Here is a 19,655-nt window from a genome sequence, read left to right as displayed (position 1 = left end):
CTAGAACAAAGGGAGATACACCTGCAGAGAACCAGTTCAAAACTCCTGCAGAAATCCTGAGCAGAACTCTGGTTGACATCCCATGAACAATTCTTAGAATTCACGACAACTGAAGAAAATCTGGAAAAATCACTGTCTCGAACCGTTGGGAGAAACTGCTGGATAAATAACAAAAAAACTCTCGATAAATTCAAGGCTGAATTTCGGAATTATTCTGTGTAAAAGCGCCCCATGGGGTTTCATAGTGTTTTGGAAGAATTCCACTCAAAATTCAGGGGTTTGAAATAAAACTTCAAGAAGTTTCAATGGGGTTCAAAGGAATCATTTTAATGATTTCAAAAGGTTTCTCATTAAACGCCCTATCAATCCCCTGAATCTCATCCAACCCACATGGAACATCTCTGAAATCCTCATAAGGCTTCCTAAAATTCCTGTAACCTTTTGAAACCCTCTGTGATTGCGTGAAGTCTGCCTTGAATTTCCTGGAACCCTATAAAACCCACTGAAATTTCCCCAAAACCCTCATGGAACTCAGAAACCTTCATGAACCCCGAAATTCCCATGCTTTTCCTTCTTCTTGGCATAACGTCACAACTGGGACAAAGCATGCAAAGCATCTCAATGTGTTAAGAGAACTTTCATAGTTATTAAATGAGAGCCTCCTCTGCTAATGATCATTTTGCATGTGTATATTTTTGACAGTACCGTGCCGTTCTATGTAGGATACAAAAGAACTGTATATTAGTTTTTAAAACGTACAAAAAATGCAGAACCAAACCATAGCAATATCCACAAGTAAGAGATAACTCTTCAAATCACAATTCAGTTTTATTCAAGAAGGACATCTGGTTCTTTATGTCCCATTATATCAGTCGTTTTAAAGGAGTTGACTTTGTTGAAACATGCCAATTACTCATTTTGGGTCACGAAAGTAAACTTAATTTGCAAGATTGAAGAAAGATTCCACTTATTGCCACACAAACTAACTAAAACTGAACAAACTTTATCTCTGCGCTGTTTTTCTTCCATTTCACAGGACGGGGAAGCTGCACTACCCGACCGACGTTTGCGGACCACTGTTTGAGGAGGAGCTATCCTTCTGGGGTTTAGATTCCAACCAAGTAGAACCGTGCTGCTGGATGACGTACACTCAGGTAAGTTCCTCTATTCAGAATATGTTCCTATGGCGAAAGGTTTCAGGTTTTGAATGACTCGTGGTCGCATTTCGAATTAACCTACTCACCAGGTAACCAAACTTATAACTACATGACATAGTTGTGGCTCGGAAGTACTAGGTACAGGCAAAAAAAAACACGTGTGCCACATACCGGTACACAATCTAATAAGGACAAATTTTCTGGAAAATGTCACTCACAAAATCGGCTTTCATGAGAGCAACGAGGATTCTTTTCATAACCGAGAACTATTCTTAACAAGAGCGCAAAAGTTGCGCGGGGTTCGGCACATTTGCCAATGCTTATCCTCAGATGCTAACGAGAAGAGTTGGAGCAAACATAAAAATGTATGTAGCTAACAAGGAAATATGTAAATGGTAGAAAACGACACTTATCTCCACGCCTTTGGCATCGCTCGCCATCGTCGTTTCTTCCAGATGTCTCCTCACATTTGGGTGACTTTTTCGTTTATGTACCACCTATCTCCACCTTGAATAGGTAGGTATGTTGTGTTCGGAAGGGTTTCGGCAGCCGATGTGACCAAGTGGAAAACTGCACAAAATATGCGGACAAAGTGGAGGGAATCCTCCAGCACTGGATTGTTACATTCCTTCATACATTCCGCAAACATTGTGCTCAAAGGTGTGATAAAAAGGGGATTCGGTTTAAATATCTAAATCACACTTCCGTCGTCCAGTGGTGGTGGAAGAAATGGAATGAGATGTTGCAAATTTCGGACCGTTGCTGGCATTCCTGGCCCACATTTCAAGTTGACTGTGACATTTCCAGAAATGATTAATGTCGGCCGGTCGCTCCTGTTTTTCACACAGTGGCATGACAAAGGTAGACATTATTATTACAGCATTCTTCCCTGCCTTCGGATTCCTCCGCTTCCTAGATGCTTGTGCTGCATGCATTCAACTTCTTCTGGTGAGATGAATTCCCAGATTTGGGGGTGCAGGACAAAATGCGCTTAATAACGAACGCACTTAGGGCCACCTAGTGGCAAAAGACGAAAACTTAAGATTTCTGCATACATTTGGCCAAGTTTTTCCATTCAAATCTCAAACTCGTTGAGCACCCACTTATACTTAACCGATTTCGCTCAAATTTTAAACGTAGCTTCTGGGAGTCCAGAACAATTTATTCAGGAGGTAAGAATTGGCATTTTTTTTAATTCATGTTGTTCATATAAGTGTGGACCAGCCTACATCGTGTACATCCGTCAAAACTTAGTAATGCCGATGGTCCCGGTTTTCTAGTTATTGTTTTGAAACTTGGATCATGCTCGAAAAGGACGTGTAAGCTCTTTAAGTGCTCGGTATACTTCAGCGTTGTACGGTATAACGGCGTGTTATCTTTCACCAATAAAAAGAAAAAATGTGGTGAATCTGCTCAACAAATAGTTGAATAATAAAGAAAAGCTCAAGTAGGGGGACTGGAACCTTCCCCGACGCCAACGTAGGTGAAGGAACTACTTTCTCGACATTATCCTAAATCGTTCCCGCTGCCACCAAGCCCACGGTTTCTATGGGACCACCAGAAGGTATTGCTTCGGAGAGGGGCAAGAGCGATACCAAGGGCATAGGCGTATTGCCAGCTTTCTAAGTAGTCTTACCACTCCGTATGTCCTCTGTGCCTGCTTTCCGCTGCACTAAAATATCAAGAACTGGTATACCGTAGAAGGACGTGCCGACATAGATCTTTCAGAAAACCACTTTTCATGCCACAGACTCGGATTGAATCAAGGTTCCAACCTAGGTGGCCATCGTTACAACAAGGACCTTTACATGTACAAGTACAAGGAAGTCTTCCAAGCAGCTAATAGTCCAATATAAGGGTTGAGATCGGCCGCAGGGCACCGGTATGACCTGCGTAGCCAACATCCAAACCCTGAGACCACCTTTTGGTTGCGAATTACTTAGACACTCCTCGAGTCTACACGCCACCTCCTCTACCAAAGCTGAGCTTATCGTCAGCAGATCAACTACCCGAAGTGCTCCGAGGTGATAGAGCAATCGAACGCACTAACCAACACCTACTGCTTCAAGCCGACGATGGTCATGTCAACAGGTAACTATGTCTTCAACAATTTGTCGTACATGATATTCCACACCACCAGACCCATACTGGAACCTGGAGAGTTATCTCGGAGAATTTTGGGACCGACAAGATGGCGTCTATGGTTGACCTTCCCTTCCGGTTACTCCGAACTGGTTACTAGAGTGCCTGAACAATGTACAGTCCGATGAGGATGATCCTATCAAAAGTACCTTACCGCCGCGGCCGTGTCGATCGAGCATGTTGAGGCGCTGTCCATAAACTACGTAGACTTTTTTTCGGCCATCTCAGACCCCCCCCCTCCCTCCTCGTAGACTTTTGTTCATACCAAATTTTCGAAATTTGTATGAAGCGTAGACTTTTGCCAGAACCCCCCGTCCCCCCTAAGAGTCTACGTAGTTTATGGACAGCCCCTGATCTATAAGTCAATGTTTCCGGGTGGTTTCGCCCTTGGCAATAGGACCAGGCTCTGACGCTTCCAATCCTATGGGCATTTATGCATACCAGGCATTTATGCATAGTATACCTGAACATCCCGAGAGCCTCTGCAATAGCTACTTTTAAGGCCAGGTTCGGAGCTCCGTCTGGACCTAGGGCCTTACCTACGATAAGGGATATTGTTATCACAACAAGTTCGTCATTGGTGATCCTCTTCTCATCGCCCGCTCCAGTCCCGACTGTCCTAGGAAAGGAGGCTCTCGATGATCTCCTCTAACATCTCTGGAGACTGCTCTATAGGAACGATCCTGTAGGCACCTCCCAACGGATTCGTATTGGCACTCTGATAGAGACCCTCAAAGCAGGCCCTTATTTGCCCTTATTTGCGGTAGACATGGTCGTATCACATGCACGCGAGTGCTCCGCTACCAGCTCGTTCCTGCTTAGACCTATTAAGTTTCGCTCACGGCGGAACGTCTCCCAAAATACCTCGTCGTTGAAGTATGATGACCTCCACCTGTGAGGGCTTGGCCTTAGTCTAGTCGCCCTTTCCTCTACCCGCTGCCTGCTGTTGTTGTAGTCGATACTGTAGCGAATCGCCATGTGATCGCTGTGAGTGTCGGCATCATCCGCCCTCCAGTTCGAACGTTTTGTAAGGCCAGGACTACAAAAAGTAACATCGATAATCGACTCCGCTCTGTTCCGACTGAAGATACTTTTGGTACCCACATTAGCCGAATCGACATCTAGCAGGATCTGACCCCGCTGGTTCGTAAAACGGCTTCCTCATTCCACGGTCCAGGCATTGAAAGCACCCCCTGTCAACACAGTCGTCATACATTTCAACATCTTTGTGAACTGCTCGATGACATTTTTCGTGACATTGTTCATTTCATCCCTGGGAATGATTTTCACGAAGTTCGTTCAGCTGCTTGGTTCCGCTGAAGATATTGAATACGTGTACCTGTACGTGTTCAGAGAAATTCTGAGACGCGTCGTGGCAGGAAATCGTGCTTACTTTGGACTCCGCAGAAATCTACGATCGAACAAAATTCGCCATCACACGAAGTTAACTACCTACAAAACGCTGTTTAGATCGGTAGTCCTCTATGGGCACGAAGCATGGACTCTACGTGCAGAGGACCAACGCGCCCTTGGAGTTTTCGAACAGAAGGTGCTGCGTACCATCTACGGCGAAGTGCAGATGGAAGACTGGACTTGGATCCAAATCTAGTCTAAATTTGATCCAAATTCAATCTTAATGCAAACATAATCCAATCCAAGTCCAATCCTATCAAAAACCAATCCATATTGTACGTAAATCTAATTCACATCCGAAGAAACCAAAGTCCAATGCAGGTTCACTCCAAATTTACTGAAACTCCAATCCAATACTTACCCAATTCTAATTCAAATGCAAACCAAATTTCATCCGATCTGAATCCAATTCAACTCAAAATCCAATCCAAATCTAGTCTAAATTTAATCCAAATCCAATCTTAATCCAAACATAATCCAATCCAAGTCCAATCTTATCAAAAAACTAATCCAAATTATACGTAAATCTAATTCACATTCAAAAGAAACCCAAATCAAATTCACTCCAAATTCACTGAAACTCCAATCTAAATTAACCCAGTTCTATTCAAATGCAATCCAAATTCCATTCAATCTAAATTTATTCCAAATCCAATCCAAATTCAATCTTAATCCAATCCAAGTCCAATCCTATCAAAACCCCAATCCAAAGTGTACGTAAATCTAATTCACATCCGAAGAAATCCAAATCCAATGCAAGTCCATTTAGAATCCACAACAAATCCAATCCAAAACTAATTTCAAATTTGATTCACATCCAATGTAGATCCACTTACAATCCAATCTAAATCCACTCCAAATCAAATCCAATCCAGTCCATAATCTAAATTAAATCCCTAAAAAAATCCAAATCTAATTACAATCCAATCCGAACCTAATCCAAAACCAATTCAAATCCAAAACAAATCAAATCTTATCCAAGTCCAACACATTTCCAATGTTATTCCATAGATGCGGTGGAAAAACTCTCTTCCCATCCTGTGGAAGTGCTCACAATTCCTTATGTTAGTGGGAAACTCTTTACCAAACTAGCAGAAGTTCTAAAATGTGTTTCTCTTCCGTTGCCCCAAGATGAGAAAACTGCCTCCCAACTATCGGAGACGCTCACACTTTTCTCATCACATTCAGAAGTCATCGAAATTTAGAGGGGGCCGCTTCTAAACCTCGTTCACATTTGCACAAATCTCGCTATCCAAAAAAAAATGTCGAAGTTCAAAAATACTTCATTTCCAAATCCAACTTCCAACAAATCAAAAAAGCTTTTGTTTTATTTTCTGTTTTTTTTTTCGAAATTTCTGTATTTCGATCATTTCCGTATTGTATCTTTTCTGTCTTTTTCAAGCCCTATTTTTTTTCTTTTTTTTATCATAACTCTTTTTTTCTCTATTTTTTTTAATCCCATCCATTTTTTTCTCTTTTTGTCAAGACTTTTTCCTTTTCTATGTTTTTTTTTCAAGAACCATCTATTTTTTTCTTGTTTTTCCCACCTTGACTCAATTCTCTTTTTTAAAACACTTTTTTTTTTTTGCTTTTACCGTCTTTACTTTCTCTTTTCTCAGTCTTTTTTTAGGGTATGGGGCTTTTTTTGGCTTGTATCTTAACTCGACTCTTGCTTTTTTGTCTATCTTTGATCATTTCCATTTCTTTCCCCTTTTTCATCATAACTCTGTTACATACTTTTTCCTATCTTTACATTTAATTTCACTTAACTCGTTGGAAAATAGTTCGACACAGCTACCGACTGCACCATGTCGTAAGCTGTCTCAAACATTTGAAAACGTGAAGCATTTTCAAATGGATTTTTCGCAACACGTCTGTTGGTCTCAACCATTACCGATTAACTGACCTACGAATTTATTCTTTCACCGATCGCGGGGTAGTCGGATACCGACGAATCCATCGCTTGGTTGACTTCATGACTTTTACATAACACTCCTTTATTTAATCTCTCCTCTTTTGCGAGCGAATGACAGATGGCTTCGTCTGCAAAGTCCACATAAATTCAAATCGTTCATTCACAGGACGCTGCCAAAAACTAGCTTAATAAATGAAATGGGTCTAATATGTAAATGCAGATTTCAGAATTATAATATATCCTTTTATTCTGACTTATGTTTTTATTTGAATGTTTCAGGCTACATTATATCCCTTACCACAACAAAATCCAGTCAATTTGTGTACTTATAGGACGTCGCGGATATTATCACTACAACATTTGAAACGGTGGCAAAACAGTGCAGTATTCACCCGCCTAGAATGTGAAGCGGCAAAGGTTGGAGGGGATTTTTTTATTACCGTACGGGTTTGGGCCGAAGGGTCTCAAATTTTCATGAAACTTTTTCCACAGGCAGGGCTTATGGATATATGAACAAAACAATTGAGGAAAATTCAGGGTCGCCTATTTTCCCGGAAAACTCAGGTGGATTTTTTTCGTTTTCCCCTGACACTACTTACTTTGAAAAGTCATAACTCAAGAACGAAGCATCGTAGAAACAAAGTTTTTTTTAAATAGAAGCAAATTTTCTCAGAAATCCAAAAAAAATATGAAGCGGAAAAAGTTTTACCACAAAATTTTCCACAGTTGAGAAAATTCGTAAAGAAAAGCTGGAAAAACTGTGCCCGAACTCGTGAAAAATTTTAGAAAAAATATTTTTGAGAAGGTTATTTTATAAGCTTTAATCGCTGAAATTTTTGGAATGCACTTTTGTTGAAAAATGTCCAAATGTGCCATAAAAGCCTTTTCTTTGAAATATCAATACTCAAGAACGAAGCATCGTAGAAACAAAGTTTTTCAATGAAAATGAAAGCAAATTTTCTCAGGAATCCAAAAAATATGAAATGGAAAAAGTTTTCCACAAAATGTTTCACCGTTGAGAAAATTCATAAAGAAAAGCCGGAAAAAACTATGTGCGAACTAGTGGAAAATTAAAAAAAAATGTTTTGAGAAGGTCATTTCATAAGCTTTGACCGCTGAAATTTTTGGAATGCACTTAATTTTCGTTCCTGAGTTATGGCAAATTTTGTAAAAAATTACCGTATAATATAGGCTTACATGGTCATTTTCACAAAGCTCATAAAATTACGTTTCCAAAAATATTAGTTTGAAAATTTTCCACGAGTTCGGACATAGTTTTTCCGGCTTTTCTTTATGGATTTTCTCAACGGTGAAAAATTTTGTGGAAAACTTTTTCCATTTCATCTTTTTTTTGGATTCCTGAGAAAATTTGCTTTCATTTTCATTAAAAAAAACTTTGTTTCTACGATGCTTCGTTCTTGAGTTATGATTTTTCAAAGAAAAGGCTTTTATGGCACATTTGGACATTTTTCAACGAAATTGGCCATAACTCAAAAACGGAAAAAAGTGCATTCCAAAAATTTCAGCAATTAAAGCTTATGAAATAACCTTCAAAAAATATTGTTTTGATAATTTTCCACGAGTTCGGGCATAGTTTTTTCGGCTTTTCTTTTCGAATTTTCTCAACTGTGGAAAATTTTGTGGGAAACTTTTTCCAGTTCATATTTTTTTTTTAATTCTGAGTAAATTTGCTTTCATTTTCTAAAAAAAACTTCGTTTCTACAATGCTTCCTTCTGGAGTTATGATTTTTCAAAGCAAGTAGTGTCAGCGGAAAACAAAAAAAAATCCGCATGAGTTTTCCGGGAAAATAGGCGACCCTGAATTTTCCTCAATTTTTTTGTTCATATATGCATGAGCCCTACCTGTGGAAAAAGTTTCATGAAAATCTGAGACCCTTCGTCCCAATTAGTACAATAATAAAAAAAAATGCCCTGGACTGGAAGTGAATGCGCCAAAAACGAAGTACATGTTAGTAGGCGGAACCGAACATGACAGGATTCGTCTGGGAAGTTACGTTAAGATAGATGGGGAATCCCATTGGGGACACCTTCGAGGTAGTGGAGGAATTCGTTTGCCATGGATTCTTACTGACAGGCAGGGATGCCAGATGAGTTTTTGAAAAATCTGTATCGCTATATCCAAAAATCTGTATCCCATACAAAATTTTGGTGAAAAATCCGTATCCCATACAAAAATAAAATAGCTCCTTTAGCTCAAACATCTGTATATCATATCAAACGAAATCTGTACGGATGCTCAAAAATCTGTATAATAAATATAAATAATTATTTTATATGGCATCCCTGCTGACAGGTGACAACAATGTGAGTCGTGAAATACAAAGGTGTATCATCAGTGGAAGTTTTGCATACCATGGGCTCCAAAAAAAACCTTGCACCGAGGCATGGCTGCAGGAGGACCTGCAAACACTCGGGTTTTTTTTAAGTGACGCGTGCTAAGGACGATCTTCAGAGGTGTGCAGGAAAACGGTGTGCGGCGGAAAAGCGTGAATCACGAGTTCTCTGCACTCTACGGTCAACCCAGTATCCAGAGGATGACCAAAGTCGGAAGGGTACAGTGAGCAGGGCATGTTGTAAGAATGCCGGACAACAACCCTGTAATGTTGGTTTTCGCGACTGACCCGGGTGGTACAAGAAGGTGTGGAAAGCAGAGTTCCATAAGATTGATTTATCTTGATGGCGCATTTTGCACAAGTTCCCTCTTAAATACTTTCTTGCAAACGAGTCTTCATCAAACAAGATCAACTTGGTCCCATAACATGATATACTTCTGTTGTTTATTTGCGTCGACTAAATACGCTACCCTTCACTGATTATTTTGTTGTCCATCCAAATAAGGTAGTGAAACTGATACTGAGATTATATTTGTCCTGTCCGGTCCGCATTGATATCCACCCACATAGCAAACATCGCATAACCTTATTGAAGCTGCAGTCAACCATTTTGCCCGAAAAACTCATCGTTTTCTTTTCTCTGCTATCTCTCTATCCACAGCACCGGAACACGCAGGAGACGTTGGCTGTTTTAGATAGGCTAGATTTAGATACGGAAAAACCTACCGACGAAGAGGTAGCGAAAAAGTTCGGTTTCGAAGACGCTTACAATAAGGGCAAGGTGAACTGGTGGCAGCACCTCAAGCCGCAGATGTGGTCCCTCTTTGACGAACCATACAGCTCCAACGCCGCCAAGGTGAGTATAGAATTATAATCAGGTATTAGTTTCTACTACCACAAAAAAAATCTTGAATGAAAAACCTACAGTGGAACCAATATCTTATTTTTCAAAATGTTTCAAGTTTTTATTGAAAAGCTAAGGAATATGTTTGACCCACCACTCAATTCAAATGCGATGAAATTATGACGTCATGTGCAGTCGTTTCAATGTCAAAGTATACAGGTTCAATATTTCACTTCCATTTGATAACGATCTGGAAGGCCTAATTAGGTATGCACAATTTAATTGAAATTACATCAGTGCCATCATTGACTTTGTAAGTTTGTTCAATTTCCAGCTTTGCACCACAATTTGTATCGCTTCAAAGACACTGCTGAATTAACATTAGCATTTCCTTAACTCCTCCTCCAACCGTTCCTAACTCGTTACCTCTCTCGATTGCCACGACGGCGAACATCAACCTTACTGGTGGAGTAGTAGCTTTTATCTCCCGGAAACGAACCGATAAATCGCATCTTACCATTTCAATCGGAAGCAACCGGAGCTCCATCATCGGTAAAACTTTATCTTGTTCTGAAATCCGCCGTAAGCTGCTCAAGTCTGGCACTACTGTTTCTAGAGACAGTTTGGCCACCACCCGCCATCTCTCTCTCCCATGGATGACAAACTTTGATTGACAGATTTGTTCATGGGATATTCCGTTTAGTTCCGCCCGAAGGTGTAGTTGACTGTCGGGCATTATCTGCGCGTTTACTGGCAACATGGAGATGCTACATGATGTAATGGTTTGTGGGCCTGAGGCCACCATTACGAAACATCAAAAAACTCCCGACTTGGCACGTGCAGAACTTTTCCATTAGGGAAATTGAAATATGGAGAAGAAATGCAAAGTCTATTCGCGCTACACACTACGCCACTACACGGGGACAGTCAGTTCAGATGGTGTGTGGGAATGGACAGAGATGTTAACATCTGGAATAATTCATCTATCTATACGTTGTACTTTCCCGTTTCATGGACCTCGTGGAGTCCAATTGAATTGAACATCCAATACGCCAGTTTGGCATAAAAGCCATTTTTGTTAATTTTCCTGATACCAATTCCAATGATTCTGCATACTCGTTCCAATGAATTGTCGTAGGCAGGATTGTGAAATGTCACGAAAATGTCATGAAAAAAAAAAGTCATGACATTTTCCGGTTCTATCATTTCTAGTGCAAATTTGAACCCGTGAACACAAACCTTCAATAAAGTTAGTTGAACATTGAAAAATAACGACATCGTTGATACACATTTCCCACTAAGGGCAAAGAAATGGGAAAATAACGAAATGACATTTTTGTGACATTTTAAAACCATGGTCATAGGAAAGTTTTGTTTGAATCCTTCCTTCTCTTTTATTATTTTGATTCACAGATAATCGGCATCATATCAGTATTCTTCATCTGTGTATCGATCATATCATTCTGCCTGAAAACGCACCCGGACATGCGGGTACCGTACATCCGCAACATCACGGTCAAAACGGCAAGCCAAAACACGTCCTGGGTGCTGGACAAAACGCAAACCAATGCCCACGTGGCGTTTTTCTACATCGAATGCGTGTGTAACGCATGGTTCACCTTCGAGATAATGGTAAATGATGAACCCATTCCAGAGGTACTTTCGACCAAAATTCTGAACGTTTTCTTTCTTTCCATCCCCTCAGGTGCGGTTCATTTCGTCCCCGAGTAAGCTTAGGTTCATCACTTCGTCTGTAAATATCATCGACTACATCGCCACGTTAAGTTTCTTCATCGACCTGATACTGCAGCGGTTCGCGTCCCACCTGGAGAACGCCGACATCCTGGAGTTCTTCTCCATCATCCGTATCATGAGATTGTTCAAGCTGACGCGGCACTCGTCCGGGCTGAAAATTCTCATCCAAACTTTTCGGGCCTCGGCCAAAGAGCTGACGCTGCTAGTGTTTTTCTTAGTTCTAGGTATCGTGATATTCGCCAGTCTGGTGTACTACGCCGAGCGGATACAGATCAATCCGCACAACGACTTCAACAGCATACCGCTGGGGCTGTGGTGGGCCCTGGTCACGATGACCACCGTGGGGTACGGGGACATGACGCCGAAGACCTACATTGGGATGTTTGTGGGTGCACTCTGTGCCCTGGCCGGTGTGTTGACGATCGCCCTGCCCGTACCCGTCATCGTGAGCAACTTTACGATGTACTACTCGCACACGCAGGCCCGTGCCAAGCTACCGAAGCGAAGACGTCGCGTGTGCCCGGTGGAGCTGTCCAGACCGCCGCGGTTGCCAGGTGAGTGTTGGGGGCATAAATTAAAAATATGCATTAATTAAAAAGGGTAATTATGTGTACACATTAAGTTGGGACTTTAATGAGGAACCTGTTCGCGAGGCCGTTCCGCAAGATCCTCCCTAAAGCGCCCCTGAGTTTTTCTAAGAACCCTTGAGACGCTTCTGGGACCTTCTTGTACCCTAAATCTCCCTGAAGCATCCATGTATCGCTCTGAATCCCTCTGTGACCTACCAAAATGCCCCCGAGATTCATTGGAACCCCTCTGTGCGCTTTTTGTCACCTCAGCATTGCATTGTCAATGTTCTGGTGATCTGTTTAATGCCTCCTATGCAACGTATGTAGCTCTCTAAGCACACTTCGTCTTTTGTTATATACTGCGTTTTTTGATACTGGCCGGCCCGGCCACCCTAAGGCATATTAGCCTGTAGGTACTCTGTGATTTATGACGGGCTCGAGTATATATAAACATATATATTAGACCTCTTCATAAAAAATGAAATTTCTCGAATTCAGCCAGTCACCCCCTTATCTTAATTCTAATGCTGAAACAAACTTCTGGTCAGATTTTCAGCTAAATTGGTGAAGATTTCGAGGTGCCTCAAGTCAAAAATGTGTTTTTTGGTCATTTTTTACCTTTGAAAAATGCCCATGAAGGCTAGAAGCCATATAAAATATCGCGGCCGACAGTAAATGAAAGTTTTTTCTATTTCTTCCAACTTTTGTGAACATTATGTGCTGATCGGAGAATGTTTTGATCATATTCTTTCGATTTTCAGTCATGCAAGTACCCCCATTTTTCAACAGTTTTTGTTCTACGAAATTCAAATTGTGTCTAGAGGTGAGTTTCTAGACATCTATGAACTAGTTGAAGTAAGAAATTTGAGATCATTGCGACGCTCAGAAGTTCCTGGTATGCAATTACAATGTAGTACCCAAATGATGAATTTCACTCCGCTGATCAATTTGACCCAGGTTTACGGTATCGTAGAGGATCTCTTTGTTGATTGATTGATTGATTTGTCTTGATTAAAGAGACTTTCAGCCCTTGGCTGGTTCGTCTCTATTGAGGATCTCTTTGTTCTGGAGTTCTATATTATCCGGCATAGCCTTTCCGGAACTCCTAGGTGAGGTATTGCTCTCTTGATTGTGGCCCAGCTGATGCTGTTGAACACGTTCTTCACGTGTATCGTGACAACCGAGCAATAGCGGATTTCCTTTCGCTGACAAGATAGCGTGCACCATTGCATTGATTGTCAATTTGGTTATCCGAGAGCCCCGACCGGAGTCATCTGAACCCTCGGTACAGACCGTCAGCCTTGACAGACTAATCCGTTCCAACAGTTTTCAAGTGGTGTCCAGCAGACAGATCGGTCATGCCTACGGGTCACCACTCACCAGGTGGCTTCAAGTGTATCGACAGTGAAACCAATATTTATCTTATCCACCTTTCTGCTTGTTGAAGTGTGAAATCAGTCTGCAATGTAATGTAGATCGGCAATGTGGATTCATTACCAAAAAAATAGTTTATTACCTAAATGGATTTCGTGGATTCTGAGGAGTTCAAGTAAGATGAGTGGCTAGAAATTTTAAAGGCAATGCCTTACGGGGTTCAAAAAGAATTTGAGGGCTTAAAGAGGGGTTTATCTGGAAAGTTTGAGAGGCATTTCAGAGCGTTCCATAACGTTTCAGAGAGCTTCCGTGGGTTTCGCGGATTTTTTTAAGTGTTTCATGGAGCTTCAGCGGTTTTCAGGAGAGCTGTAGTGGGATTTCATTGGGGCTTTAGAGGGACTTTAAATGCCTGTTACATATAGCATTTCAGATAATTTCGAGGACGTTTATGAGAGTTTCAGAAAGCTTCAGGGGCCTTTATATGTGTTACAAGATGTGACCGGTGCTGTTTCAGCTGGCTTTAGGAGAGCTTCAGGGGATTTTTAGAGAGTTTTCAAGGCGTTCTAAGCCGTTTGAATGTTTTCATGGGACCTTTAGAGGGGTTTCAAGGCACTTCTGGGGGCTTGAGGGGGGATATAGGAGGTTAGTGTGTTGCCCTGGGACTTCAAGAGGGAGGTTTGCAAAGGTTTAACAGAAATTCCCAGTGGTTTCATTGGATAAATCCAAGGAGCTTAAGGAAAGTTTGAGTGAAGTCCACTGAGGTTTCAATGAAGATTTCAGAGGGGCTTCAAGACGTTTTTATGAGGTTTCAGTGTATCATATGGGGTTTTGTTAGATTCCACAAGGTTTCAGGGCGTTCCAGGGAGTTTTTTGGGGTGTCATGGAGCAACAGAGAAGCTTAAAATAAGTTTCCTATGGTCTCAAATTGATTTTCAGAGGGGTCTCAAAGGATATGCAAGGGCTTCAGAGTGTTTCAGGGAGCTTAATGGGATATTGAAGAGATTTCAGGGTGATATTGATAAGGTTGCAACGTTTAGATGGTTAACAACGAAGTATCCCAAGCAAGCATGGGAAAACTCATTCACTCACCCGAATGCCGGCGATGCTAATAGCCAAAAGAACGCCAACAACCCAATACTGAGTGAGAGCACGATGCGCCATGAACGAACGCAACACGAGCGGCTCGCCACCGACGCCACCGAAGCGAATCAGGAGAGAAACAAATAGAGAGCGAAATGAATCAGCTTGGATCGGTGTATACGAAAAGAACGTTCGCTCTCTCAACTACCGAGTGGCATTCAGCTGATTGAATCAAAACGCGCTCACTGATTCAATTCCCAGTACTGAATGCTTCCACTGAACGCCGAATGAACGTTCCAAAACGAATGCTCTTGCACCCGATTCAGTATGCAACCATTCGTTCAAAATTGGTTCGTTCGTCTTCGGCACACAGATTCAGTAGCGATTCATTCGATCGTCGTTGCTTGCGTCGCCCGGTGCTCGGCGATTAAAAAGAATGGGCAATGAATGTGGAAAGATTTTGCTTGGCTGGGGGATAAGCACACTCGCATCAGATTGTGCGTGGTTGTGAGTGAGGGATGCGCAATAAATGAATGATTTTTTCCCATCCTTGATCCCAAGCAACGAACGTTTTGATGTCCTATTAGTCTTGCAGAGGTTTTGGGAACCATCATGATAGCCCCCTTAAGCTATCTGAAATTACTCTGAACGCCTTAAAAAAACTCCTGAAATCTCTGAAACAATCCCCTGAAACGCCCCCGAAGCCCCTTGGAACCCAATTGTTTGCGATCTCTGAGAACATTCTGGAAACCCCTTTAGCCCCATCTCCAATGCACGCCATGAGCAAGACCCAAGGCAAGACCTGTTCCCATAAACTAGATTACCTCATTAATGCCCAAACTTAATGTATACACAAATTTCCCTCTCTCTTTATTGATGTACATTATTTTTAAGGGCGTTCCTAGAGGTTTAAGGGGCGTTTTTTTGATGGCATTTCAGGGCCGTTTCAAGGGATTTCTGGAGCCTATTAACCCTTCAGCACGCGAGCTGTTGTAAAAAGTACAACACTACCCAAAAACCCACTCGTCATATGCAGCGAGAGCGCGGTGCAGTTTCGGTTGCTAGATGGCGCGCGTCCTGGAAGGTTAAAGGAGGAAAAGTTTTGGTTCCAGTTTCAAGGTTTCAGAAGCAGTTCAAATTGATAACGATGATTTCAAGGGCGTTTCAATAGGATTACGAAGGTTTCAGAAGCGTTAAGAAGCATTTCAGTTCAGGGTCATAGAAGAGGGTTTGAAGAATCAAAGGGAATTTCAGGAGCGCTTCAAAATGTATTGTGATGGGATCTCTGAAAATCCTCTGAAACTTCCTAAAATGCCTCTAAAATCCCACTAAAACAATCTCGGACCCCATATAACGCACCTATTAACCTTCGAAACCTCAAAAAAATCCTCCGTAACGCCTCTGCATCCCGCTACAAAGCTCTCAAACTTCCTGAAATGCCTACACAATCCCTCTAAAACCCCTCGGGCCACATGCTACGCACTTAAGACCCTCCGAAATCTCCGAAAATGCCTTCGTAACGTCTGTGCATCCCGCCAAAATTGCTCTCAAACTTTCTGAAATGCCTCCAAAATCCCCATTTGACCCCCTCGAATCATGTAACGCAGCTGAGGTCCCCCAAAGCCCCTAAAAATGCCTCCCTGGGAAACCCCTTGAGACCCCCTGAAACGCCCAAGCAACTCTCCTCACCGTTGCAATAGTTACCTTCAATATTACATTTTCTTATGCGCAATATTGGTTCTGAGTGGCTTTCCCTTTTTTTATACAGGGCATAAAAAAGGTGCATAAATTGAAAGTACGTAAAAAACATACATAAAAAGTGGTTTAAGTGTAATATGTCCGCATTACTGTTGTTGGTACGCCGTGAAACTGTGGAAGGCCAAAAGGAGTTAAAAGGGTTAATGTGTGAAAGTTAGACCTTTCAGTTCTGTGGCTTATAGTTGGTAAAGTTGGTACAGGGTCGTGGATTTGAATCTCACTAAAACAAGTGGTATTTTTTCACAAATTTATCTCTCAATTTATTAATTAAACGAACTTTGCGTTTAAATTGAAGCGTTTGAACGTCTTTTTATTGAACCTTTTCTGAGAAAATCTTCATGGCGCATCTCAACGACTCTGAAAAATTTCTAGAGGAATCCTCGAAATATTTTTTGAAGGAATTTCTTTGGAAGGTGCTGGAGGAATTTGTGGAATAATTTCGGGAGGAATTCAGAGAGAAATTTATGGACCATTTCTTTTAGAAATGGCAAAGAAACCTTCAAATAAATTTCTTGAGAGATGCTTGAAGGACTCTTCAAAAGAGTTACTCGAAAATTTCATTATATTACTGTATTGATTGATTGATTTGTCTTTATTTAAGAGGCTTTCAGCCCTTAGCATAATACTATTTTATTATTATATAATATAAACTATCATTATAATACTTTATACTTATATACATATGGAGGATTTTCCGGATTTCAGAACGATTTTGGGGGAGCATATGTTGTGCGAGAAATTTAAATCCCCGAAAGGTACAATCCAGAACAACTCATCTTGGAGGTATTTCTTAAGACGCCCTTTGGAGAGTCCCAGAAAAAATACTAGAAAGAAAATTTATGGAATCCAGGATTTCTTGAATGAATTTCTGGAAGTAATCTCTGAGATTTTTTCGAAAAAATGCTCGGTGGAGTTCTTAAAATCTTCGGTAGAATTTTTGGATTTTTTATTTAATGTATCAATGCAGGGTTCTCCGAATATTCAAAGGAATTTCCTCAAAATTTGCACGAACAGTGACTGTGGATCCATATTTTAATCAATTTTCTGGTAAGTAAAATTTTTTGGCTCTACTTTGTAAGAAATCCTACTAAAAGTTTCTGAAGAAATGTGGAGGAGGTACTGTAGAAATCGTTAGCGCTAGTTTTGATAAATCATCGTATTAAATTTTGAGGTATTTATACAGGGTTGTATTTTGTAAGTTACAGTAACGGACATTTTTTTCTAGTTCTTTTATTTATGGCTCAATCGCGTGTAACGCTTTACGGAGCCAAGATTCATTTTTTGCATATAACATTACATACTATGTATTGCTTACTTAGTTACACAAAGTTAGTACTGGGAGGAGACCAGGGTACTCGTAGCTCCTCGAGGTTAGCGGGTCACATGATTTTAAGGAAATGCATGGTGAAGATAAGGTTTCAGGGTTCGCTGTAGCACATCCAGGAGGTATCTTGTAGCATTGGACAATAAAAATGCACCAGTCGTTTTTCCTTACAAATAAGTCATTAGTATGGGACTCGCTTGTATGGAAAAAATAGATCCTCGCTCCAGTCGACTTTTTAGATCCCATTTAGGTCCCATATGAACTGTACAAAATTTCAGCGCAATTGGTGGAACTATAATTTAGCGCAAGCGATCCAAAGTTTTCATAGGATTTACTATGGGAAAAGTTACACTTTCAATCAAAAAATCCCACAGGTCGCCCTTTGTCTCCGTAATTCAAATCAATCAACCTTCAATTGTTTTGTTATTCTTTTCTGCCCGGGTAGTGATCCAACGAACGGCTTTTTGTTTTGTTTTATTAGCAGCACTGTAGCTGCTGCCTTGGCTGCTGCTGTTTCTGGGGGTGGTGATGCCTCCCGCCACCCCATGCAACAACGGCAGCAGCAGTGCTGCTGATAAAACAAAACAAAAAGCCGCTCGTTGGATCACTAATCGGTAATAAATCAATAACTTCTTCCACAAGCATCCAATCGTTTTGCGGTCTTCGAAGGAAAGTTTGACAAATGATTTTTCTACAAGAAACGTTGATCGATTTGAATTACGGAGACAAAGGGCGACCTCTGGGATTTTTTATTTGAAAATGTTACTTTTCCCATAGTAAATCCTATGAAAACTTTAAACCGCTTGCGCTAAATTATAGTATCACCGATTGCGCTGAAATTTTGCACAGTTCATATGGGACCTAAATGGAATCAAAAAAGTCGACTGGAGCGAGAATTTGATGTTTGTCCCATACTATTAGTCATCTTTAGAATGCCATATCCCAATTATTTCTCAACGGATTGTTTTCATTTTTCGATGACGATAGACAAAACATTTAATTTTTGAAAACTAATGAAAAAGTTCGGTTGTAGCTATTTGTACAAAAGTTACAGATACGTTGAATTTTGCCAATAAAAATGCATCAAGACAAAAATATGTATAGCAGAAAATTGCTACGTCATATCATTATGGCGTCTTTGGCAAATATATTTCATGACTGATTACGAAAAAATCGCTGAAGCGACCAACATGATATTACTACAGCATTTGTTTTGTCTTGATGCATTATTATTGTCAAAATTCAACCTATCTGCGACTTTTGTATCAATAGTTACCATCGAACTTTTTCAATAGTTTTTAAAAATTGAAATGGTTTGTAGTTCGTTACAAACAATAGGTTGAGAAATAAATGAGATAAGGCATTCTAAAGTTGGCATGATGGTTTAACATGATTAATGATGTCAAAGGATGTCAAATTTACTGAGTTCTATCGGAAAACATGTCCTAAACAGGATTCCCTGACTTAATAACTTATAGTAAAAGTCACTGTGCCAAAATCGCTGAAACTATCAGCTGACTGTTTCTAACAGAAACAAGAGGAGAACGTAATGGTTCCACATCCTAGCAACTACGCAGGCGGCCAATACAGCTCATATCAATCTGAAGTGGAAGTTTTAGTTTTTATTTTGAATTTCCCAGTATAGTGTTTTTCGAACCCCACTTTCGTTGAACAATATTTATTCAACTTTTCCATCTTTCCATAGGTCAAGGTGGCCCGGGAGGTGTGTGCGCCAACACCGGATCCGGAAAGCTTCCCTCTTCCAACGCACCGAGCACCGGAAGCATGGATCAAACCATTCGGCGCATGAATGCCAACCGCACCATCTCCAAAGACGTCATCCTGCCAAAGATGGGTAAGTTTGTGGGTTATTTTTTCAGAGATGGAATTGCTTATTTGCTGTATAACTGTCATGTTCCGCTTGCTAAGGCGTAGACACTGTAGATACGAACTCGTTGTCTGTACCAACA

At 40.9% G+C, this 19,655-nt stretch overlaps 1 protein-coding gene across 2 annotated transcripts in view; it reads left to right on the top strand.

The window, feature by feature from the left end:
• Positions 1 to 19,655, top strand: part of LOC109409155 (potassium voltage-gated channel protein Shaw) — a 280,461-nt gene that overhangs the window by 231,516 nt on the left and 29,290 nt on the right. For both annotated transcript variants that reach the window (XR_003897846.2, XM_029874625.2), the window contains exons 3-7: positions 1,037 to 1,154; positions 9,643 to 9,837; positions 11,239 to 11,457; positions 11,531 to 12,134; positions 19,391 to 19,540. Coding sequence is in view for 1 of the 2 variants with exons in the window: in XM_029874625.2 (XP_029730485.1) it covers positions 1,037 to 1,154; positions 9,643 to 9,837; positions 11,239 to 11,457; positions 11,531 to 12,134; positions 19,391 to 19,540 (1,286 nt within the window). In the remaining variant the exon portion in view is untranslated. The remainder of the gene's footprint in view (positions 1 to 1,036; positions 1,155 to 9,642; positions 9,838 to 11,238; positions 11,458 to 11,530; positions 12,135 to 19,390; positions 19,541 to 19,655) is intronic.

Source organism: Aedes albopictus, chromosome 2 (genome assembly GCF_035046485.1).
Source record: "Aedes albopictus strain Foshan chromosome 2, AalbF5, whole genome shotgun sequence".
In the NCBI taxonomy this organism is placed as follows: domain Eukaryota; kingdom Metazoa; phylum Arthropoda; class Insecta; order Diptera; family Culicidae; genus Aedes; species Aedes albopictus.
This window is presented reverse-complemented; position numbering and strand designations above follow the sequence as displayed.